Source organism: Misgurnus anguillicaudatus, chromosome 7, assembly GCF_027580225.2.
Source record: "Misgurnus anguillicaudatus chromosome 7, ASM2758022v2, whole genome shotgun sequence".
Taxonomy (NCBI): Eukaryota; Metazoa; Chordata; class Actinopteri; order Cypriniformes; family Cobitidae; genus Misgurnus; species Misgurnus anguillicaudatus.
This window is the reverse complement of record NC_073343.2, coordinates 26,049,561-26,074,337: the sequence shown is the minus strand read 5'-3', so window position 1 is coordinate 26,074,337 and position 24,777 is coordinate 26,049,561. Positions and strand designations below refer to the sequence as shown.

Below are 24,777 nucleotides of genomic sequence, written 5' to 3'. Positions count from 1 at the left end.
CTTATATAGGTTAAGAACAAGATGAGTCATTTTCATTTGTTTGGGTGAACTGTGCCATTAATACATTTTAAAGAAACCAACACATTGAAGTTAAATAAATATGAATTTTTTTTTAGGTTCAACACTATGGAATTTAGTCAAATGTAAGAACATTGCTATATTGACCATGTTATTTTTCTTTACTTGCTTTGAACCCCAGAGGTTTGAAATCATGCTAAGATAATAACATGGATCAGCATGTTTTCCTGATGATATATACAGAAAAATATAAGACTTTTTACTAGCATTCTTGGACTTTTAGACACTACTGTAAATTTATTCATTATTAAACCTATGTTTATTTATTCTGGTGTCGTGGTATCAAGTTGTATGAAGCTCACTCTGGAAATACAGCAGAACCCAGATGAGATAGCTCCTCATCTTCAATAGTGAAGCCATTACAGTTGACCTGTGATGCAGAAAGAAAGGAATCAGTTATACATATTACACAGAAAAAAATCAAAACAGCTTTGGTTCATTAAGAGAATGCACAGTTAAGTTAGATTCATTCAGCAATCTCTGATTAAATAATTCATACATGTTTTTGATTCCCAATAGTTTCATGACTGATGAAAACAGAACAGTAACAAATACAAACCAAGCAATGAGTAAAACTCACCATCAAAGAGATTGAGCGTGAGAGAGACTTTTACACCTTTGCTATTTTCAACCCAATGTTGCACAAAACTGGGACAACCCAACTGTGATGTTAAATTAACCCCAATTTTTTTTATTTTTGACAATAACCCAGCATTTTTTGAGTGCACCTCACTCTCAGCAACTTATGATCAAATGGTTATAATGAAACATCAGGCAAAGAGTGCGAAACAGAATGTTGAATATAGTGAACCTTCATGTGTATGACAATTGCAGTACAAACAAATGACCGTACCTGAGCAAAGAGCTCTGTAAGTTCTGCATTATCAGGGAAATCAAGATGACGGGAGTAAAAGTGGTGTAACGCAGCGATGTCCGTGTCGTTCATCTCATTCTTCTCATCGTCTAGCTTGTCCAGATGTGACAACACAAACAAAACAGGCCATTAGCATTTCATCTTTAACAAAAGTTTTATAGTATATAAGGCATTCAACTTTTGTAAAAATCATAAAAATGCTGACACTGGCTGGCAACTTTTTTTGAAAAACACTGGCTTAGGGGCTGTTTACACTTGGTATTAAGATGCGCTTTCGTCGATCTGATCACAAGTGGATGACACTAAATACAGGTGTAAACGAGGTGTAAAACTTTTTAAGCTCTCCCACTTTCGACCACATTCAGAGGTATTCAAAAACACTTTAGACCAGATTGCTTTTGTGGTGTAAACGCGGATGGTCGAATGTGTTCGAATAGCCACAAAACACTGCCTACGTTCCACTTATTTATCTTATGTGATGTAACGCATCTTTGATTAGTTTAATTTTGCAAGCATGTGAAAGTTAGGCAAGCTTATTTCATCAATTGCTCTGAAATATTAGGGAAAGCTCTTAAATATACACATACAAACACTGTGCAGCATGTTAACTTACAAGACAAGTAGCGGACTATGACATAATTTTAGTTTGCATCAATTTTAAACCCGTAATTTCTCTCGCTCGCATTTAAACGAAAGCAGAGGGACTCGCCCGCATAGTAGAACACCCCCTCAAAAAATCTGTACAAAAGTGGTCGAAAGTGGACAAAAGAGACGGATTAAAAATACCAGGTGTAAACTAGGGATGGGCGATATGCCCTAAAATCCATTTTGCGATATACATTGCAGCCTCTTGCGATAGCGATATGTATTGCGGTATGATGCTTTTAGTAGACTCGTTTCAGAACACATCATAAAGACCCTTAGAAAAAGTGTTTAAGTCCATAATGCCAATTTTGCGAGTGAAGCAGCAGTTAACTTATGTGGGATCTACCGGCATTGCCTTTGCGATTGACTGGTCGCTGACGCTTTCAGCCATGTTTATTCAAAATGACGAATATGATTATGCATTGCAGCCGGCAGCAGCTCGTGGCTCTAAATTTCACAGATTGATAGCGTCATCAACATGCTTTATCGCGATAGTGCAATAGAATTAAAATCTCTATCGTATGCCATTTTTGTATCGTTTATATTGCATATTGTTTATATTGCCCATCCCTAGTGTAAACAAAATGTCATTGTTTCTCTCACGTACACTTGTGATCTGATCGATAAAAACGCATGTTAATACCAGGTGTAAACAGCCCCACAGACAAATAAACAACAATAAAAACCTGATTTTCCCCACAGTGGGACTTTAAACGTCTATGTATCTGATCTTCTCCTTACTCTGGCAGTTACAATCTGAGACCAAAGAGATTTAGCTCTAGCTTTAGGCGTCATGTATCCAAGACGACTAACAGGGCAGCTGGTAAGGGTCATTAAACAGGTGGGAAAACAAACTGACTTTTACTACTGTTGAATCTAAAAATATACAACCCATTTTTTAAAGGGACAGTTCACCCAAAATGAAAATTCTGTCATAATTCTCTCACCCTCAAGTTGTTCCAAACCTATATAAATTTATTTGTTGTATTGAATAAAAATGAAAAAATTCTGAGCAATGTTTGTAACCAAACTGTTTTTGACCACTACTGACATCCGTAGTATTATAATGCTGCGTTTACACCAACCGTGGTAGAGGCGTGAAGCGCAAGTGATTTCAATGTTAAGTCAATGTGAAGACGCGTTGACGTGCGTCTGGAGGTCCCGCGGCGCGGATAAGGCGTTTGGCGTGGAAGAAGTGTTTCCGCCTCATTCGCACTTCTAGCTCGCGCAAATTGAGGGTTGTGCGCTGTACACACGAATGGTGCTTTTTGTGTTTGACACGAATTGGCGTCTGACGCCCGAGTTGAAAAATTTTAACTTTGGTGGAATTTTGCGCCGCGTTAACCAATCAGGAGCCTGCTTGCTGCTGTGGAGGCAGCCCCGCCCGGAGTCACTCATTCAACATGAAGAAATGCTTGATATTGTCCGTGAGCAGTCACCCGGAGCTATACGACAAGTTCTTATTTCTATAGAGACAGGAAAAAAATGGACCTCGCTTGGAAGTAGGGCTGTCACTTTTGTGAAATAATAATTTTCGATTTTTAATATATAAGTGTTCATTGAATCGATTGTAAAATCGATTTTCCATGTCTAAAAAAGACGTTTCCATTTAACGCCAAATAACAGACAAATGTAAAGAGAGCGCCTGAAACGCAAAAGTCAGCAATATTTCTTATTCATTGTCATTAAGTTTCGTGCAGAATAAAAAACAGCAACAGTAGTGCAACATTCTCTTAAAAAATATGCAGAGTGGACTGCTGCCATAAATGAAAAACATTACTGCAGGTTCAACCGGCTGCTTTTATGATTTAAGCAATTCACAAATTATTTTAAATAATGATTCGATGCATTTCAAACAACTGTTCAAAAATGAAACTTTAAATAGACTTACTTGAAGTTGAGAACATGCTGTGTATTTTTTTATTAAACGTAACCGACACTTAGGCGGCACTAGGCAGGCATAATGAAATGCGCAAAAAGACTAGGGCCATTACAAATTATTGGTCAGGAAAACAAGTCGATCAACATTTTAGGGGTCAAGAGCAGAGCGCTTTTCATTCACTATATGTCCATCTGTTGAGAAGACGCACTCCGACCGCACTGATGTCCCAGGGAAACTCGGGTACTTCGTTGCCAGCTGCGTATTTCGTACTGCCAATCTTCCATCTCAAAAGCGGGTTGCTGTCAGCTCGCAAGGGTGGCTCCTTGTCATAACTCATCATCTCCTGTAAGGTCACAATTTCGACGCTGTCTCGTGTTGCACAGGTTTATTGACGTTGTCCTCCATTTTCTTTGCAAAACACTAGATGCAGCGATTGAAAGCGTGAAACTATAGGTGCGTAAAATTGCTGGGTATTTTCTGTCTAGCTTTCGCACACCTACTGCACTTTCGGAATTCTTTATTTTCTTTTTCTGCTTGTTTGTGAGTTTTGTTACATCTATATTTTTAACTGTTTAATTCTTTTAAAATTAATAGTGTACATATTTTGTTAAAATCGATTGCCTATTTTCGTTTTCGAAACGTTTTTTGGTTGGTCCGATCGATTGTGCAATCGATTTTCGAACGAAAAGTGACAGTCCTACTTGGAAGAGTGTTATGGCGCTTTTCCATTGCATAGTACCCCACGGTTTGGTTTAGTTTGGGTCGGGTCAGCTCACCTCACTTTGGCGTGGTTAGCTTTTCCATTGAGTTTCGTATCACGTCGCAGTGGGAGGGATTATAGGCGTGTCGTTATATTTGCGCTGCATACTGCTGTGACATCATACAAGTGAGAGCGTCCTTGTACATTCCCATTCATTTATTTATTCATCAGTCCGCCACAAAATTTAATTGGCCACCACAAATAGATGTTTGCACATCGCGTTTATAACTACCTCTGTCTCACATGGCAGTTTCTGTTCAAACACCCGACCCGTGGCGTCAGTCGACGGTGCTCCGCTGAGCCTCATTTAAGTTGCATTAAAGCATCTATAATGTGGACGTGCACGTCGCGAATGTGCCGCTACAAACTGCAAGTCTGGAAAAAACTTTTATGTGTTCCTGATTCTCAACCTGTGGATGTTTTTCATCGCTTAAAAGGGTGTTTGGAAACTTATAGCAGAGCACAGATAACAACATGTTTGCTCGAGACAGCGCAAGCTAGCAGTAAGGTAAAGCTAATCTTTTACATTATAGCGATGCCGATTCTCTCAGACCAATCAGTGATCTACAGTGTTTCGGCGTCACGTTTGGTATCAGCCCGGGTCGCTTGTAACCCCACCCGAGTGGTTACTAAAAAAGTTTTGGGTACTACGTACTGAACCAAATGGAAAAGCTCCCAAAGTAAGCTGACCCGACCCAAACTAAACCAAACCAAACCGTGGGGTACTATGCAATGGAAAAGCATCATTAGTGAGGACATCGGGCAACCTGGTAAGTTGTAATACACATTTCACTTTTGAGTCACGTGACGTTTAACGACCCGCGCAGTTTATTTTCCTCCTATAGTAAGGTGACCAAATACAAACCGGTAACTCTCTAGATAAATGCACAATCAACATCAGTCATCTTGAAAACATACAACCGCATAGCACTTGCCCCTCCCACAATAAGCGGATTTTGCCTCTGACGCGCGTCAAATGCTTGCTTTTTCCAAGCATCTACTTCGCTCTACATGCGCGAATGCATTCAAACTGTTCAAGCGGCAAACTAGGCGCAAAATTTTGACGCCTGAAACGCGGTTGGTGTAAACGCACCATAATACTATGAAAGTCAATGGTGCTCCTGTTTGATATCTTCATTTATGCTCAGCAGAAAAAATAAATTTTTATAGGTTCAAATTTCATATTCCTTTAAGCAAAATAAATGTAGCCTTTTTAACTATAAAATTGCAACAAAAAAAATAACATTGCATAGTTTAGCAGCAAGAAAAATGGACTTACGTGCTTCTAATTCTGTCAGAGTCAAAACTCTTTCCGATGGAGTCCTTTCTGTCTGGAACTTCTGTAAAACAAAACAACGACAAAAAAATTACGTTAAAAGTGACATATTTTACCTTAAAATAATGCATATGTCAAAAAATTACAATTCTTGCAACAAGCCTAAATCTACAGCATGCAGGAACAACACGATGCGAGTAAATCAGTCCCTCCAGAAAAATAAGATTATGCAATCGCATTATTCAATGCATAATCAGCCAACGTCCACATATTTATGCAGGGGCCGCATTTTTTAAATACGCTGCACTTTCGATGCATTAATTGCAGATTTCTGCTCGCAAAATATGCGGGGCTTGATTTCATAATACCCGCATTTTCGTAGCAAAAAGTCATATATATCTTAGCAGAAAGTTAACAAATGTTGCATTTACTTCACATGTGCACAGCCATGTCCACTGTCATGGGAATGTTAGGAAGTGGCGTAATTACGCGATGTGAACATTAATGAAAAGCTGCAAAAGCTGCAAACAGTTTTTTGAAAGTTCACACAGTTTTTGCAAGTTCCTGCAATTTTGGCACGTTCCCACAAATTCATCACATAAAACTGCATAAATATCTTGCATATTCCATCGCATTTTTTAAGAAAACATGCCGCAAGATCAAGGATTTTTGCCCGCACAATCACCAAAAAAAAAAGAGTTTTCTGGAAGAACTGGTAAATAAATACATACTTTTGTTTATTTTGGGGGGAACTGTCCCTTTAAAAGATTCATTAAAATTAAATCTGACATTACCCGCTTACAAACCGGCGTCAAGTACACAATAAAATGCACAGAATATAAGATTAAGAATATAACATTCACATAAACGCTGCTTCATTGTTTTATGAGATGTAACAGTTTTCTGGCCAACTGTCTCACAGTGCTCGCTGTGTGACACAAAGCTCCATGTGTTGGCTGAGTGAGTCACAGATAGAGCCACTGCGACTGACGCATTCGGGGAAAAAAGACATCCATGAGAAACACATGGAGGCACCATATGTGCCAAAGCAGCACTGCAAATCCTGCATCTAAACCTGAACTTTGACTCAATCTAAATCATCAGCTTTGTTTTTAATACAGCATTTGTTGTAGGCCTTTGTCTAGGCCTGAATATTACTATACGTGACTTTTGAATTAGAGTATCCATATAAGGGAATCTTCCCATCTGTTTTTACACCTGTTTGTCATCTGTGCAGAGTAACAGGTGCAGTAGAAAAGATCAGAATTCCTTCAGACCCACTCAGAGGAAATTCCCTTTCATACACAAGAGACAAAACGGAGGTCTAAGGTACGTTTCGTATCACGTTTATTTCAAATGTTGCTCCTAAAATAAATAAAAACAGATATTGCACAAATAATCTGATCGTAGAAGAATTTGATAAGATATCGAGTTTAAATTAAAATCTATGATTTTATGATTGTAGGGAATTCTGAGGACAGATCACAGTGTTTTTCTTCCTTTCCTATGGTTTACTGCTGTTAAATCAACATCTTCAAAAACTGTACTCATATCAACACATACAGTTATAGCATGAGTTCCAAATGTGAATTTTTAAAGGACGTGAATAATTTCCATTGTGTTACTCGCTCTAGGTTACTAGTGGGCAGTGTTGGGGAAAGTTACTTTAAAAAGTAATGCATTACAATATTAAGTTACTCCCCAAAAAAGTAGCTAATTGTGTTACTTAGTTACTTTTCATGGAAAGTAACACTTGCGTTACTTTTTAGTTACTATTGGGTTACTTTTGCAGGTGTTTTTAATAACTGAGAAGTTCTGCATTCAGAAATTGCATATTTTCATCTCAAAAATGTCGGGCTCTGGCCTGCCATCTCCGTTACTGATTTAATCTGTTCCTGCTCAGGCGTGCACGCATAGAGTGCGTAATTCTGTGTTTGATTCAGTACGTTCAGTTTAATTCAGTAATTTTTTTTTTAAATCAAATTACTTAAACTGAAAAGTAACATGCATTACTTTTTTTTTTTAAAAAGTAACTAAAATATTAATTTGTACATTTAGAAAGTAATGCGTAACTTTACTCGTTACTTCAGAAAAGTAATATTATTACGTAATGCAAGTTACTTGTAATTGCGTTACCCCAACACTAGGGATGCACGATATATCGGCCGACATATCGTTATCGGCCGATAACTGCTTATTTTTAATATTATCGGTTATCGGTCTGATAGCAAAATTAGGCCGATAAATGAAAGCCGATAAATTATGGATTATTTTGGTTTGTTGAACCACTTCACTTGCTCATTGCTGGCCATGTGGAGTTTTGATTAGTGCTTTCTGTGACATAGCACAAAGATGACACATGTTATGCTAGTCTAGCGCAAAGACAAGATGTCCGCGGTCTGGGAGTTTTTCATTGTGAAATTAATATGAATATTTATCGGCCTATATATCGGTTATCAGCCCCCAAATATAAAGAGTTATCGGTATCGGCCAAAATTTCCATATCTTGGCATCACTACCCAAAACTGCTAGTGGGATTACTTGTTTTTCGCATCACTTGTGCAAATGAAAACAATACTTTTCTAATACAACCAAGCATGTCAATAAGCTTTTTCACTGAATGACTAGCACAACAAACCCTCTAACTGAAATTAAACTTGCGCAGAGAATGCAATTAAAATGAATATTGCGTGTTCACTTTGTTTTCATTCGCACAAGTGACTCAAAAACATGCTTTTCTGCTACAACCGGACATGTGAATAAGCATTTCGCTGATTGACCAGCACGACAAAGCGTTATGCGAATTTTAAAATTTAACTTCCAGAGAACGCAATTGAGGCGATTAAATATAATTGCGTCATCCAATTGGAGCAAATTTGTATTTATTTGCGTCTTTGCATTGACTTTCTATTTAATCTACACATACAAAAAATTTATTCTAAATTACTCATGGGATTACTTGTTTTCGCATCACTTGTGCAAATGAAAAGCTCTTCGCTGAATGACTAGCACAACAAACCCTCTAACTGAAATTGAACTTGCGCAGAGGATGCAATTGAAGCGAATATTGCGCGTTCTCGGCAACTGCATCGTCCAATTGGAACAAACTGGTATCTATTTGCGTCTTTGTATTTAATCTACTGTGCAAAAAATGTATTCTAAATTACTCGTGGGACTATTTGTTTTTTGCGGCACCTGTGCGAATAAAAACAATGCTTTTCTGATACAACCGAACGTGTGAATAAGCACTTCGCTGATTGACGAGCACGACAAAGCGTTATGCGAATTTCTCCCTCAAAATTTAACTTGCAGAGAACGTGATTGAGGTGATTGCGTCGTCCAATTGGAGCAAATTTGTATCTCTTTGCCTCTTTGCGTTGACGTTGTATTTAATTTACTGCAAAAAACATGCTTTTCTAATACAATCGAACGTGTGAATAAGCTCTTCGCTGATTCACTAGCACAACAAAGTGCTATGCTAATTTCCTCCTTGAGTTAAAATTTAACTTGCAGAGGACACGATTGAGGTGATTGCGTCGTCCAATTGGAGCAAATTTACATCTATTTGCGTCTTTGCATTGACTTTGAATGTAATCTACTCGTGCAAAAAAAATATATTTGCTTTCGGTGTGCACACACCAGTAATAAACACCAGTAATTCTTCTGGGTTACAGCTGCAACACATATGTTGACATTAAGAGAAAAATAATTCATTTTTCATGAAGGGCGGCTAGATCTGAGGACATTCAAGTGATTCTAACTGGAAGTGAAGCTCTTGCATTGCGTTGCTGCGCTTGAACACTCGAGTGAGGAATGTAGCTGCACTAAACCTCTCTGCCTCTATGTACTAAAGTACTTGTGAGTAAATTGACTCTAGCTATAGACTAGGGATGGGACGATTACCGGTTTCACGATTAACCATGATAAAATGTCCTGACGGTTAGTATTATCGTTTGAAATGTATTTATCATTAAAACCGTGTTTGATTACCGTGATTTTGAAAAGTCGCTGTAAATCCTGTCCAGCCAGAATCAGCTTGAAGCAGGCGCTCGCATGCAACAATAGTTTTTGCGCAAGAAGGCGTGGCGGATGCAGTAACAGGTGCACTGTGTTTTAATGCGTTGCTTATGTGTGCATTTGATGTTCTTATTTAAGTTACTGTTCATTAAAACAGGTTCATACACCTCAGGGCTCCATGTTAATGTTCATTTAATGCAGGGGTGTCCAATACAACCAGTCGATCGCAAATGCAATGCCGGTAGATTGCCTATAAGTTAATAACTGTGTATGCTGCTCCACGCCTCCACGAGCTTCGGAAAGCAAAGCGCCAAATTGGCATTATGGTCTTAGAAGTCTTTTTGAGTTGCTGCGCATTTCTTCTCAAGTGTGTTTTTATAAATCGTATGCCTGCCCGCTGCAGCGGAGTCGTCTAACTTCCGAAATTTGAATGCACATACATGCTTGAGTTGATCCACACGTACGGTGTATGTGCGCGCGATCGATCGACCAACCGAACGAGAGAGAGAGATGCTTCTGATAATGTTGTCAGTTTATTTCATCAAAACCGCATCTCCGCTATAAGGACTCAGCATGTACTCAAGGATTTTTTTAACTACTCAAAAAGAATGGAGTAATGATAACAGCCCTAAATTCAACGTAGAGATAGTCCTCCTAACACACATTTAAAGTGTTATTAAAAAATGTAACAGTGTTTTGTTAAATTTTTTTAGCAGGTAGGTCTTGTCAGCTTTATCATTTTAAAAGTAGATTGCCACACAAAAAAAGGCTGGATACCCCTGATTTAATGTTTATGCTGTAAAAGTGCATATAGCTGCTAATTGTATTTGTTGTTTGCTGATTTTCAAAAATAAAACTTGTTAAAATGTTTTCAGTGTGTGTATCAGTTCTTTTTGAACATTTCCATCTCAATTTAAGAAAACCATGATAATATTGATAACCGTGATAACTTTGGTCACTATAATCATGATATGACATTTTCTAACCGTCCCATCCCTACTATAGACATTATGACAGCAAAACAGCTGGAGAGCTAAAGCCAAAAATCCTTTCAAGTCCTATCAAGCAGTATAATTCAAGAAGAATCTAAATGAACTGTTATCATTTTGGAGTAAATCTTCATTGTAAAGACAACAAAGCCAAATCATCTTTAAATGCACAGTTCACGCATAAATTATTCTGTTCCTTGCAAAACAAAAGCCAGGACTCGTGAATATGTAAATAAGAACGATAACCCAGGGTTTAGGAATGTATAGTGTTAAACGTCAGATTATGAATACCCAGGGTTATCTTTTAACCCCTGGTAAAGTATAAACGGACAACCCAGCATTCTGGTTAGTTCATCCAAGCCCTTAATAGTAAATTACAGATATGTATATGATCATAACAGCATGTATGACAGCTTGTGTCAATCAGACAAGACACATGAGTGAAAGATGGACAGTTGACACATAACATAAAAATCATGCAACCAACCCTTACCCTTTTCAGAATGATTCTGGCAACCAGTCGCACCGTCTCTGATGGACACCAGTTCTCACCGTGTGTGCACATGGCCGAGCACTCCAACTTGTGCATGGGCCAGTCACCTTTCTGAGGGAAGTACAAAGCTTATTTCACACTGACACAAACATGTCTGACTTATGATGAAAACATATCACATATTTGCATATTTCATTGAACTATTATGACACACTTCAACAAACACTATTTACTAATATGCGAGCATGGATTGGCATACTCGGTTTTGATGAGTCATGCTTCTGAATTGAATGGACCCGTTAGAGGAATACAAGAATTCCTGAGAGAGAGGAATTCTCGGGATTCTGAATTAGTTTTAGGCTGTCTCACAGGCTACTGGGAAACCAATAAACCAAATCTTGCATTCTGGCGCGCAAACAGAACCTGAACCTTAATGCGTTTGAGATGGATTGTCATAGCAACAGTAAGACCGGTCCGCCTTCCAGCTCAATTTAGGAATCGAGCAACACCCAAGTCCCTTAAAATAAACAGACTACATAGACCTAAAGTAAAAACTCTGTCAATATCAAGACAATGTTACTGTTTGATATGTCATTAACAGAGAATACAGTGCTGTAGTTAAACAGCTATTTAGTTAATGATTTATTTCTGCTTATATAGCCTAGTTATACAAGTATTAATCACATTCTCCACAGGATTAACAATTAAGTACTTACATTATTTTAATTCTGACCTAATATGAGCTCTAAGAATAAGTAAGGCTTATGTAGAAATCATATTAATTAAAGTCGTTTAATAGATGAAAGGCTGATTAAAAACAACATTACCCCACAACCCTGAAGGAGTAGTCTACCAATCAGAGAAGTCACGCTAACATGGAAATACTAATTTCTCGAACGAAATGCACACGAAAAGTGTAAAATGTGAAAATATAAATATATTTACACTAAATCTGTGCTTCAGCTGGTTTCTTGGCACCCCTATTTAATTTTTTCGAACTCGACCAGGCTCGACCAATCACATTCTCCTCACACCTGCCTCCGAAGGCAGTATTTTAAAATTTTGGAAGCAACCTACATTCACATAGCGTTTACATTGTGCCTGTTTCTTTGAATTACTGTTTATTGGATTACGTTTTTGCTTTCGTTTGCCTGGTTGTTACGTTTATTGGACGTATCTGCCTGCCCTTCGATTACGTTGTATTGCCTGCTGATTTGGATTGTTTGCATTGGTGTTTAAAAAATGTTTTTCATTTGGATTCTACACGTCTTATGTTACACTCATTACACAACTTTAAAAGGGTGTTTTTATAATATTATGTATAACAAATTGATTTATACCCCATTCACACAGAACTTTGGTCTTAAAAAAATATGATGTCCTGTAAACATTCTGGGATTGGTCCTTTAAAAAGGACCTAGTAATACTGCCGTTACATTTTCAAAAGAGGACGCACGTGTCATCGCAACACAAAGTTATGGTTCAGCTCTTTGACACAGAGATTTTAAGATCAACATTCACAACGAGAAATGTGTCACAAATTCCGAAAAAAATGTAGAACAAATCCCGGCCACATTCTCTATGTTTTTCCATAATTTAGCTTCACAATTTTTCAGTTTCTCTCTCATTTACTAAAATTACATGCGTGTTATATCGACTAGGGCTGTAACGATAAATTGCGTGTCCTATTAAAAAGACATCTCTAAAATCGATTCTGAATCGCAAGGCTGCGATTTTGTGTTTCATGCGCAGCTTGTACGTGTACTATGGCGTTTTGGTCAGTAAGAAGTCCTTATCAATCTAAAATTATTATGAGTCGGAGCAACACTCGTTAAACAAAATCATACGAAATATTCTTTATTATGAAAATACCTGAAACAATCAACGGCAAGAACGGCGATATAAATGTTCTTCTAGACATTTCCTGGAATAGCGTTTGTAATGCTACTTCTTCTGTGGCACAATTGGAGTTTCTGCACGAGAGCGCCCTCTGGCTTTTGGATGTGCCCGGATTTCACCGTAATTCATTTAAATTCATTCATTGAGAAAATGTGCATTTGCACGATTAATCGTTACAGCCCTAATATCGACCAACATTGCTTTCTTAAAAACGGTACTGGCATAGGCCATTAAAAAGCCCATATATCGGATGATCAGTTTTTTATACATTTTTTCTATACATCAACTTTTTTAATTTATTCAATAATTTAATTTGCAAAGATTAATGGGGTTGAAGCTTATCTCACTCATAAAAGAATATGACTGAGATGAGACTCTTATTTGAACATAACCTGGTTGGTTTGCTTTAATCTCTTTATTAAGAATAAATTCTTTATTGGAAAATGAATGGGAAGCATACATCTATAACCAGACAAATTGTAAAAAATAAATTAGAGCTTCTTATAGCATATTATACAGCAGATGGAAATTATACATCTAGATGTATCTATACAATTTTGTTCAAATAGACCAGTCTCAATTGGGAGTTGCACAACCTTATGATGATGGATTGGCCGATTATGATGCCACAATTTGTTCATTGTACAAAAACAGCAGGGACGTGCCAGAAAGGCCTTGTCGTAGAGTGCAAATAGATTATTGATGACTTTATTTTCAGGGCTGAATTTTCAACTGCACTCCGCACCAAAGATCAATTACAAGGCTGTCGATCTTGATGTGGCCTCTACGGAGCACTTCTCATAAATAGGACAACTATGTTGTACTTGTCACAAACATACGTTTGGAGAATTGCAAATTATTTGTTTTAGACAAATGTTTTTAAGATGCATGCACATCTAGGACCAGTCCAAGTCAAATGCACAATTTGTTCTACTTAAAAATAAACACATAAAATAACAATGTATTAATATAGGTATCGGATCTGAACCCCGGTGGTTAATGTTCTGGGCAGCTAACACAAAGTTTGCAGGTTTGATTCCAGGTAGAGGATGTCCATTAACTATGGAGTTGTAAGACCACTGAGATTGTGCTACTTTGGCCCATAACCGTACGTAAAAAAGCACTTAAACTCGAGTTGCTCCACTGGGACCTTTCTTTCATTTAGAGTACTTCAGTGTGTAAGTACTAAGCTTAGACAATAAAGCTTTTTTGCTATACTGTATGCTGACAGAGAAAACATAACCTTTATTGAACACCTAATGGCACCAGTTGTTTATAGGTAACCTCACTGAGGCCATAAAGGCAGCAGATCTACACATAGAGAATATGACGATAACACAAACATAGGCTTACCTGACACTCTACATTGCAGTAGTAGGCCTGTTTACATTTTCCACACTTTGACAGCCCTTCTTTCCTGAAAATGGAAGGAAAGAACCAAACAGTTAGATGATACTCATAAGCCGACCACTTATAGAAAATCTTTGTAAATATTAATACAACTCAAAAAGATATAGGGTGCCTTTGTATGCATCGCTCACACTTAAAATATAAAAATAATTTATATGTTGTTGAGACCCTTACTATAGAAGAAGACCACTTTCTGGTTTGGATCACATCACAGTCTTCAGTAAATTATTTAACTATCTGGAAAACATGATTTTACCTAGGATTCATGGAAAGCCCTGACTGCACAGTACATACTGCAACACTTGAGACCTGGATCACTACACAAAATGGGTCAACTTTCAGAGTGCGTGACCCAGCAGCATTTTAAATACAGTTTTAAACAAAGTTACAGAATGCAGCTGCCAGACATTTTAATAAACACAAGAGAATGCAGATCGACCTGACTTGCTTAACAAGTCTTTTTAACAGGATGCAGACGGAGTATAACTGTAAAACAAGTAAACATTTACTAATAGCATTATGAGTGTCGAAATAAATCTAAAACCGTGTTTGTATGCATTTCTCAAATAAACATGCATGATATGCATACAACTAAAAACAAAACAAAACACAAAAGTGGTGAGCTAAGAAAAAGAATAAGGTGTATTCGACTTCAATCAGCGCTGCGCGGAACGATCGGCGTATGACATCAAAGAACCGCGAGAGCGAAGCCAAAGCTAAGCTCTCGCGGAATTTTAATGTCATAAATCGAACTGTCTGCACAGGGCGACATAACTCGAGCACACCTATCTACTTATATGGAGTGCTGACTAGTGATGCAAAGTCCGATTCATTTTCGCAAACCGGCTCTTTTCGGACAGTTCGGCTCATTGAACCGGTTCAAAAAGCCGATTCACAGGTTCCTGACGTCATCAAGAAATGACATTACTATACGCATTTATTGTATCAATGAAACATTCAAATAAAATCGTTTGTGTCAACACATTAAAACATTTAAATAAAAAGTTGTTTTTGTGAAGGCATAGCTGATTTATTGCCTTGCATTCACAAGTTAGTAATGTTTGTGGTCACAGTTTAAATTGCGGATCATAAATAATAAATAAATATTAAATGCCAGATATAACTGACCAGTTTTGACAAGCCTACAACTTGAATAAGATTCCTAAAAGACACTGATGCACTATTGCGGATGTGTGTAAGTATAAATAATAAATAAACTTGTGTGTTAAACTCATTGGTCTTCCTTAAACAACTACAATATGATTTGCATGCAAAATAAATCGTATCCCAGACAGCAATTTAGCTCTTACCGACGTTGGGGCGCATGTACTTGCCCGACATAAAGTGCCTCGGTGAGATGTCTTATGGAGATCGGTAGCTAATAGGCAAGACATCGGGAAGATGGTGGCATTAGAATGATCGCCGACCGTGAGCCAACGTAAACCCGCCCTAATTATTATGACCTATATGCGGCGCGATCCGCTTCGCTCTCCCATTGAACACAGCTGATTTTCGGCTGCATCGCTGTAAACGTCAAGGCATGCTTATAAAGCAGCTGTTCCAGTGTTAAAGGGAGCGAGGCGTCAGGATCCCACCGTTATATAATTGATTTGTTTAGGCCAGGGGTCTCCATGGTGCCAGCACATTCTATTAGTCTCAATTGTAATATTTATTTATTACATACATATGTTTTATATTAACTTGGCTTGGTTTACGTATGTTAACATATTAAACAATACTAAAACATATCAAAAAGTAAAATAAAATAAAATCAGTAAGTAAAACAAAAAAGTTTTGAGTAGAATAAATAAAAAAGTAGCCCTCCAGATTGTTTTATACATATTGTTGTAGCCCTTGCTCACAATGTTGGAGACCCCTGCAGGCTAACTCATTTCATATTGTGTATCAACAACAATCAACACTCAATAACAGTTTATGTTGTGTTAATCATAAAATTTCTTCCCTAACAATTTGACAAGAGCTAGTGGAGAAGTAGGCAACTAGCCCACTTGCATGCAAGACTCCGTCCGTGGCTGCGCAGTCTGCAGCCGCTTCCTTTTGAGTTGCCAGGTTTTATGACAAAAAAAGTTTAAATTGAAAGTAAGTGATTGTTATGTGTAGGGTGTATTTCATACACAATATGACAACCTGGTAAATGTCAGTCTAACAGAAAAAAATGGATCAGTGAGTTTCCAGGAGAAATAACAAAACAGAAGGGCATCTGGAATTTTTTTTTTACTTTGTTTTTGCAAAGGCAGTTTCATTTATTTTAACACTCCACAAATTACACTTTGGGGTGGTTTCCCGGACAGGGATTATCTTAAACCGGGACTAGGCCTTAGTTTAATTCTGAAATATAACTAGTTTTAATAACATGTCTTAATAAAAACATTACTTGTGTGCATTTTGAAGCATCACAAAAGACACTGATGTATTTTATGATATGTCAGTGCAAGTTGTTTTCAGTTTGGACAGCTCTTACATTTATTTTAGTCTAGAACTAGTCTAATCCCTGTCCTTGAAACCGTCCCATAGCAAACTGCAACAAAAATAAGAAATTCCCTCCAGAATAAGTCATACTCCAGAATCAGTCCAATCAATTATTTCACTTAAGATGCTTGCTTGTCCCGCCTTTGCCGCCCCCATTCCTGTCTCTGCTCAGACAGCCGCAGCCAGTTTCTCACAGTCATCTTTATATCAGCCTCAGTGGAACTTTGTAGGCAGGATTTCTTAACACAGCACCTAAAAAAATGTAATAATGTAATAAGCAACAGAAAAAAATAAGACAGCACAAAAGTCTATATATCTTCGTGGATGGTTTCTAAAAAGACAATTCAGAAAAGTCAGAGCATTTTGCAAAAAATAAAATCATGTTGTTTCAACACATTGTAGGACTTACTCAGGAGTACCTGATGAATAGGCTGTGATTTAAGGAGAGCACATCCCTTCATCACTGGGTGTGTCTTGCTGCCAATCATCTTGTGGCACTAGGAAATACAGAAAAAGTCCCGTTACACAAAGAACAGCATCACCCAGGTCCAACTAACAGAGCTAAATAAGTGACCCCACAGCAGTGGTTCTAAAACTTTTTCTGTCATTTTTGTCATTCCCCATTTTATGTAGGACTGTGCTGTGTGTGCGCTGTGTATTGTGTGTGTGTGCCTGTCTCAGTGTGTTCTTGATCTGCATGCTAAACAGCTTATGTTCAGGAGAGCCCAGCCCTTCATATTCATCTTCCTGCTGCCAATTAACGGTTGTCACTATGAAATGATAAAATTAGATTGTGAAACTGCTAAACAGTATGTAGGCTTTTTGCTCTCAAACTTTTCAAGTGCGCTTACAGCCACAAGTTGTGTACAAACAGTAAAAGACCCAATGGACCCTTTTACTGTTTGTACACAATGGTGACGTGGCAACGTATGCACGAGCAGTTTGGCAACGGAAGTATGGCAAGAATCAGCAGTGAAGTAACACAGACAGAGAAAGTTATTTTAAAAAGTTGACATCTACCAGATCCGTGTACTATAGTGGAGTGGATAGAAGACGTTAGCAGATGGCCAAATATAAAGTGGCCAGATACATATGAAGAGTTTGGTTCCAAAACCCAATAAATCCATTTTGACAAATTTTGTTAAAAACGTGTTTTCTATACCAAGAAAGTGACAAGATGAAAACCACTATTTTCTGTTACAAACTTTCACATAGCATCTTTAGGTTATAATAACATAAAAAAATTTCAAATCCATAACTTGATTTTCAAAGATTTATTATAAAAACAGATTCTTTTTTCCACAAAATGCAATAAATTCATGACAAGTTTTTATTCAAAATGCTATAAATCTATTGAATCAATAGCCTTTATAAATGTGCATTCATCTTTGCCATGTTATTCATTTAGTTGACTAGTTGTACACACCAATTAAAAATATAAACATTAATGGCATTAATCAAAACACTTACTTTGTGATATTAAGAACACTGTCATTGATGCGGTTATACTTGACATCGTCGCTTAACGTGTTTCACAGCGATCAGCTGTAAAATGTTTTGGTCCTGCTCGATTTTCGTTGACTTTGAGTAAAATTATGGAAAGTTTTTCATAAGATCCCCTGGGGTCAATGTGTTTGCATGACAGAAACTTGATGTTGTCGGCCCGGGCAAACAAGCACCCGTCTCCCGAGTGTCTCTTGCGTAAATTATTAGATGTTGATGGCTTACGTTTCTTTCCCGTCACAGAAAACCATCACAGGTTTATCAATGCTATTAAAGTATTATTTTGTTTTTGTTTGTTTGTTGATCACGAAGTACAAAGTAGATGAGGAAAACTAGTATTCCGTGTACTCAACGCGCCGCCATTGTTTGTTTACATTGCAATGGTGCGCTGCAAACTGTGGAGCGGATTTATGGCTTTCTGTAGAAAAGGAGGAGTGGCGTTTATTGCATTTTGGGAAAAAAGGGAGAAAAGATGACAGAATAAAACGGCGTATATTGGATTTTGCTTAAAATTAAGAATTTACTTTTTAATATTGACCTGATATAATACTGATTCTGGCAGCAACTCATTTTTTTCAAAAATGGCGTTTATTTGGGACCAAACTCTTTATATATACGTATATTAGTATATTATATTAGTACAACCAAACGCAACAACCAGACATTTTGATGCTGGGAAACCGTTTTAATAAACTTTCTGAGTTGCTAACACGTTAGAACAACTGGCGAACAACAACACTTCCGTTGCCGAAATGCGCGCACAAACTATTTGATCACGTGGGCTGTAAAAGGGTCTATGCATCACATATTTAACGGAAACTTACATTCAGTACGAAGAAGGTCCTCATTCACTGATGTAATCACTTAAATGGAAAAAACACAAATGGCCCAGATCCAGCTTGATTTTAAAATCTTGCCCTAATTCATTTGCTATTGAATTATTCTGAAATTTATTCTTTTACTACCTCAGTATGATGTTCTGAGTAAAAAGTGCAGATTCATACATTACATGTAAAATATCTTACTATCGTTAGTCCTCTGACGGAGCCCTGGAAGAGGGTGACGTGGAGGCTGCTGCAAAGCACACAGGCCTTCGTTATTATTCGGTGTCACTAGAAAATACAGAAAAACGAAATTATTGGAGTGAACAGTAAGTCAAGTTTATCACAATTAGATAAACTAATGTCAGTGGGCTGAGTAATTGCCACACATTTCTACACACACACACACACACGTGTCAGTGTTTTCATTGTCTGCGTTTTAAATGGCTTACAGTCAGGAAAGCCTTCAGTTCTCTGCGCCTCTTTCTGAATATTAACCGCAGTCTCTTGGAAAGACAGAAAACCTTGGTTTACTGATCACACTACTAATATAAACTCAAAAATCATATATCTTGAACATCAAACTATGGTATGTGCTGTGGACCTGTGGAGTACATTTTACTATATAGGGTACACTTACCTTCACTCTACAATGATGTGGGATGGGCTGGAGGAGTTAAACAAGGGGTGGGAGGGTTAGCCAGCTTTCTTCTTACTGACACTTCAAGAAGATTAAAAAAGGTTACAACAGAAAGATGATCAAAAAGGCACATCAACCATAAGATTTGCACCTTAGATATCTACATCTGATATTCGCTGTATGAGAAGTGCAGCATTATACACATAAAATGTCTTACTAGGCTTGCTCCTTTGATGGAAACTTGGGTGGGCTAGAGAAGGCTGCTTCCTTTTTGTCACTGTCATGGCCATTTAAAAACAAGGATTAAAATTCGAAAAAGGTTTAAACACAAAGATTACAAATTCTTATCAGGCATAATTACAAGTATGAGCATGTAATTAAAGGGAGAGTTCACCCAAAAATGAAAACAATGTAATTAATGACTCACGAGTTTGGAACGACATGAGGGTAAGACCTCCGTTCATCTTCGAAACACAGTTCAAGATATTTTAGATTTGGTCTGGGAGCTTTCTGGCCCTCCATTGAGGGTCTGTGCACGGTGTGCTGTCCAGGAACAGAGAGGTAATAAAAAAACATCATCAAAGTAGCCATTTGACATCAGTGGGTATGTTAAAATGTGTTGAAGCATCGAAAATACACCTTGGTCCAAAAATAACAAAATTACGACATCATTCAGCATTGTCTTCTCTTCCGGTTCTGTTTTGAACGCGCACGAGACTAAAGTCACATGACTGCAGTGACGCAGCTGACGTACAACGTGGCTGATGTGTTATTAGGTGCGTCCCCGCTTTTTTTTTGTGCGCCCGAGCTTCGTTTACAGTCGGAGGGAGACGAATGCTGTAAATGTGAAAAAAATTCACAAACATATCTGAGGATAACACGCCATCTGCGTCACAAGACTTTAGTCAGACACATGCGCTACACAATAGACATGGAAGAGAGTGCTGAATAAATTTGTCGTTTTTGGACCAAGATGTCCTTTGGATGCCTCAACACACTCCAACTGACCCACCGATGCCAAATGGCAACCCTGATTATGCCCTTCACTATCTCTCTGGACATGGACAGCACACCGTGCACAGACCCCCAATGTAGGGCCAGAAAGCTCTCGGACCAAACATAAAACATCGGAGGTCTTACAAGTTTGGAACGACATGAGGGTGAGTCCTTAATGACATTATTTTTCATTTTTGGGTGAACTATCCCTTTAATTTTCTAATGGACATATGGAAACTTAAAGGAACACGCTGACTTTTTGGGATTTTAGCTCATTCACAGTTAGATAAGTGCATACATACCCCTTCATCTCTGTGCGTGCCGTAACTCTGTCTGACGCAGCCCCCGCTAGCCTATCTGAGCATAAAGACTTGAAGTAAATGGCTCCAGCTAGCATGCTGCTCCCAATAAGTGACAAAATAACAGCAACATTTTCCTATTTATGTGTTGTGATTTGTTTAGTCACACCGTGTACAAACAACAAGGTCATGACACAGCCATCTTTTAACAGTATACATACTGGGAACTATATTCTCAGAAGGTGAAGCACTTGCTACTTGGGGGGAGTAACTGCACAACTCTGACCGAACTCTCTGCTCCTCACCGGGGGTTTCTCAGGTGCTGCTAGCAAATCACTGCACCCAAGTAGCCGGGCTTTGCCTTCTGAGAATATAGTTCCCTGTATGTTGGGATTAATAGATGGCTGTGTCTCACATGACCTTGTTATTTGTACATGTTGTGACTATACAAATCACAACATATAAATAGGAAAAAGTTGGCATTATTTTGTCACTTATTGGGAGCAGCATGCTAGCTGGAGCCATTTACTTCAAGTCATTGTGCAAAGCTAAGCTAGCGGTGGGTGCATCAGACAGAGTTACGGCACGCACAGAGATGAAAGGAGTATGTATGCACTTATCTAACTATGGGGATACAGTGAATAAGATAGAAAAATAAGCCTTTAAGGTCAAAATAGTTAATTCAACTTGCCAACTGTTATGTTGTTTCCAGCCATAGGTAGGAGGGAAGGGGGAGGAGGGTTTTTTGGAAGGTTTGTTGTGCGTTTTCTTCTTTTTCGCCTGTGATGTTTGTGGTGCATTTTGGGTGTCTGATGAAGGGCACGATGCAGGGGATGATGGTGGTGATGGTGATCTAAGTCAGGATGGTCTGTAAATGAAAAGTTTTTACAAAGATTAGTTTTCATATTGATCACATCGAACATAGAAAGTACAATGAGTAACATCAGAACAACATAGCCCCCCACTCTCACTTGTCTCATGTAGTATTCAACAAGAGTATTGTTTTCATCCTTTAGATGGGTTGGGTGATGTCCTCTTGAAAAAACTTTGGAGTATTTTGTATGAGTCTTTATAGACCCTTTTACTCTTTGTACACAATGATGATGTGGCAACGTAGGTGCACGCAGTTTGGCAACGGAAGTATGGTAAGAATCAGCAGTGAAGTAACACAGACAAAGTTATTTTAAAAAGTTGACTTATCAACTTTTTCAACACATCTACCAGATCCGTGTACTATAGTGGAGTGGATAGAAGACATTAGCAGATGGCCAAATATAAAGTGGCCAGATACATATATACGTATATTAGTATATTATATTAGTGCAACCAAACGCAACAACCAGACATTTTGATGCTGGGAAACCGTTTTAATAAACTTTCTGAGTTGCTAACAGGTTAGAGAACCACCGGGGAACAACAACACTTCCGTGGCCGAAATGCGCGCGCAAGCTATTTGATCACGTGGGCTGTAAAAGGTTCTGGAGGCCACCAAGCCATGCCTTCATCGTATTTACCTGAGTGAAAAAAACAGAAAAGACATTTTATTTTGCTTAAATTACAAAGGTTAAATAAAGGCTCTATTTTATGAATAGGTGTGTGTCCAAAAACACTTACTTCCTATCACTTTATTACTTAATAACCACTTTGTCTGACTGTCTACAGTGGCTGTGCACTAAACTAGCTCTTTGATTGACAGGTCTACTTTTAACGTTACCATAAAAACGCACAACAAGAGCTGCCTTTAATTTTAAGCATGTCACTTAGACAAAATCATTAAAAATGCATTTAGAGTGTAAGGGGTCCATATTATAAAATGACAGATGTCATTTTTGTGTAGACAAAAGACAGTCCGTCAATTTATTACCGTTTACCTAACTGTTTACCGAACGATCCCCTCACGTCAAAAATACTGTCTAAAACAACTCACTGAAAAATATTTAATACGCGAACATATTAATAATAACTAACCAGGGGTGCGTTTCCCAAAACCATGTTGCTTATTTTCCATTGCCAACCAACTAGTTGCTAACACAACAGGTTAGCAACAATGGTTTTGGGAAACGCACCCCAAGTCAACAGTTATAACAACAAACCAAGTCTAAAAACATGTAACGTTGCCTCCGACGCCAATTTCTGTCATCCGTTTATCGAAAACATTTCCACAATCATATTTAATCAACATACCTTCGCGCTTACACTGCCGGCTTGATGTGGACCAACAACTGCGTAGATCTAGTGAAGAAAAAAAGAGGCGCGGTCGGCATAAAGGTTGCTCGCGGTTCCTCTGCCGATCTCCGGCTGCAGACTCATCGCGCCGATCGTTTACCCACCTACTTTTATTCTGTGTGCAGGGGAAAAAACCCAACCGACACTTTGCCGCTGGTGCCCTCCAATTGCCGACGTCGGTAAGACTGAACGTGCTGTCTGGGATCAAAACCAATAAAACAAGCATATCAAGAAACTAATAAAACAAAAAACTTCGCGAATCAGGCTCGTTCAAATCCTTGGTGATTCACACGCAGTGTCAGCAACTCATTCATGAGAATCGTCGGCAATCCTAGCCTCAGCAATCATCGACAAACTTCGTTCGGTTCTATGAGTCCGACGTGCTATTTCGGCTGTGCGTCCTGCGTCATCAACCCGGAACCTATGCCCAAAACTAAAGTTCGATTCAGTTCGATTTGCGAACCGGCTCGACCGGTTACTTCCTGAGAACCGGCTCAAAAGAACGATTCGTTCAAGAACCTAACATCACTAGTGCTGACCTGGTAAAGCAGAATTCGCAGTGTGCGCCTCTCTCGTTCACCGTCAGCACGTACGTATACGCCGGACAAGCGAACACTAAATCTCCAACTTTAAAATGCTTTGTGGCTCTGAGTCCCCGGCCCTTCCCGGGGCTCAAAAACCTTTCGGTACCCTCGATCCCCTCGGTTTTCATCGCACGTGCTCCACTTCCTCGAGCTCGTCAGAAAGCGACCTCTGACTTTAACGCTGCCTGTAAGCGATACGTCGGTCTCACTTGATTTTTTCAGTGACTGCGGTAAGTATAGTGACGCCACCACCACACCACATGTTCAGCAGAAAGACTCCCAACAACTAGCAACACCAGAACACAGACGGGTTACGGCAATAGTATCCAAGCGGTCCTAAAGCCCTTTGGTTCATCTTAACTCACTATTGAGCGTAATAGCATTGTGAAGCCTCGTGGCACCATCTTCTGGTCATCGTGCGAAAGTATAAAATAGAGACTATCAAATTTATTTATATAGAAATGTATTATAATTTTACATTGCTTCAAAGCAGCTTTACACGAAAAAAGACAAACAAACTGAAAAATTAATTATTAAATATTATACTCTAAAAATGGTGGGTTGTTTCAACTCATAATTAAGTTCGGTCAATTATGGAAAAACCCAATTGTTGGGTTATAAAAAAACCTATGGTGAGTAATAAATAACTCTATGCTGGGTTTTTGAAACTGTGAGTTGAAACAACCTTGCATTTGGGTTAGAATAACACAACTGTTGGGTTTGTCCCAACTATAAGTTAAAACAACACACCATTTTTAAGAGTGTATGTATGTACTTAATGATTATATACAGATGGCATTTGTCTGGATGGAAGACAAATAGACAGACAGACAGAGATAAATAATTTTTAGGCTGTTATTAAATATCTAAAGTTTTTCAAATAATGAACAAATAA

The 24,777-nt window shown here is 38.3% G+C and overlaps 2 protein-coding genes across 14 annotated transcripts in view; both read right to left on the bottom strand.

Annotated features, from left to right (window-relative positions):
• Positions 1 to 24,209, bottom strand: part of smyd2a (SET and MYND domain containing 2a) — a 31,762-nt gene extending 7,553 nt beyond the window's left edge. Inside the window, exons 1-6 of the mRNA XM_073869652.1 lie at positions 23,838 to 24,209; positions 14,267 to 14,330; positions 11,015 to 11,125; positions 5,522 to 5,579; positions 932 to 1,059; positions 381 to 448 (exon numbers count right to left, since the gene is read on the bottom strand). Coding sequence (XP_073725753.1) covers positions 381 to 448; positions 932 to 1,059; positions 5,522 to 5,579; positions 11,015 to 11,125; positions 14,267 to 14,330; positions 23,838 to 24,010 — 602 coding nt within the window. The 5' untranslated portion in view covers positions 24,011 to 24,209. The remainder of the gene's footprint in view (positions 1 to 380; positions 449 to 931; positions 1,060 to 5,521; positions 5,580 to 11,014; positions 11,126 to 14,266; positions 14,331 to 23,837) is intronic.
• LOC129428920 (uncharacterized) lies at positions 16,542 to 23,830 on the bottom strand. 13 transcript variants are annotated; one of them, XR_012370568.1, is made up of 10 exons: positions 23,257 to 23,478; positions 22,044 to 22,586; positions 21,764 to 21,940; positions 19,995 to 20,054; positions 19,778 to 19,858; positions 19,590 to 19,643; positions 19,342 to 19,428; positions 19,141 to 19,179; positions 17,223 to 17,310; positions 16,542 to 17,065 (listed from the first exon to the last, which is right to left on the bottom strand). XR_012370568.1 is itself a non-coding variant. In XM_073869653.1 (6 exons), exons 1-5 carry the CDS (start codon positions 23,522 to 23,524, stop codon positions 17,252 to 17,254), a joined length of 630 nt encoding a protein of 209 aa, XP_073725754.1. In that variant the 5' UTR covers positions 23,525 to 23,830; the 3' UTR covers positions 16,542 to 17,065; positions 17,223 to 17,251. The 13 variants fall into 13 exon arrangements, 4 of the variants coding, with proteins under 4 accessions (XP_073725754.1, XP_073725755.1, XP_073725756.1 ...); XR_012370572.1 differs by lacking the exon at positions 19,590 to 19,643 and having other exon boundaries at positions 23,257 to 23,480; XR_012370570.1 differs by lacking the exon at positions 19,141 to 19,179 and having other exon boundaries at positions 19,778 to 19,852.
• Positions 24,210 to 24,777: the final 568 nt, after the last annotated feature.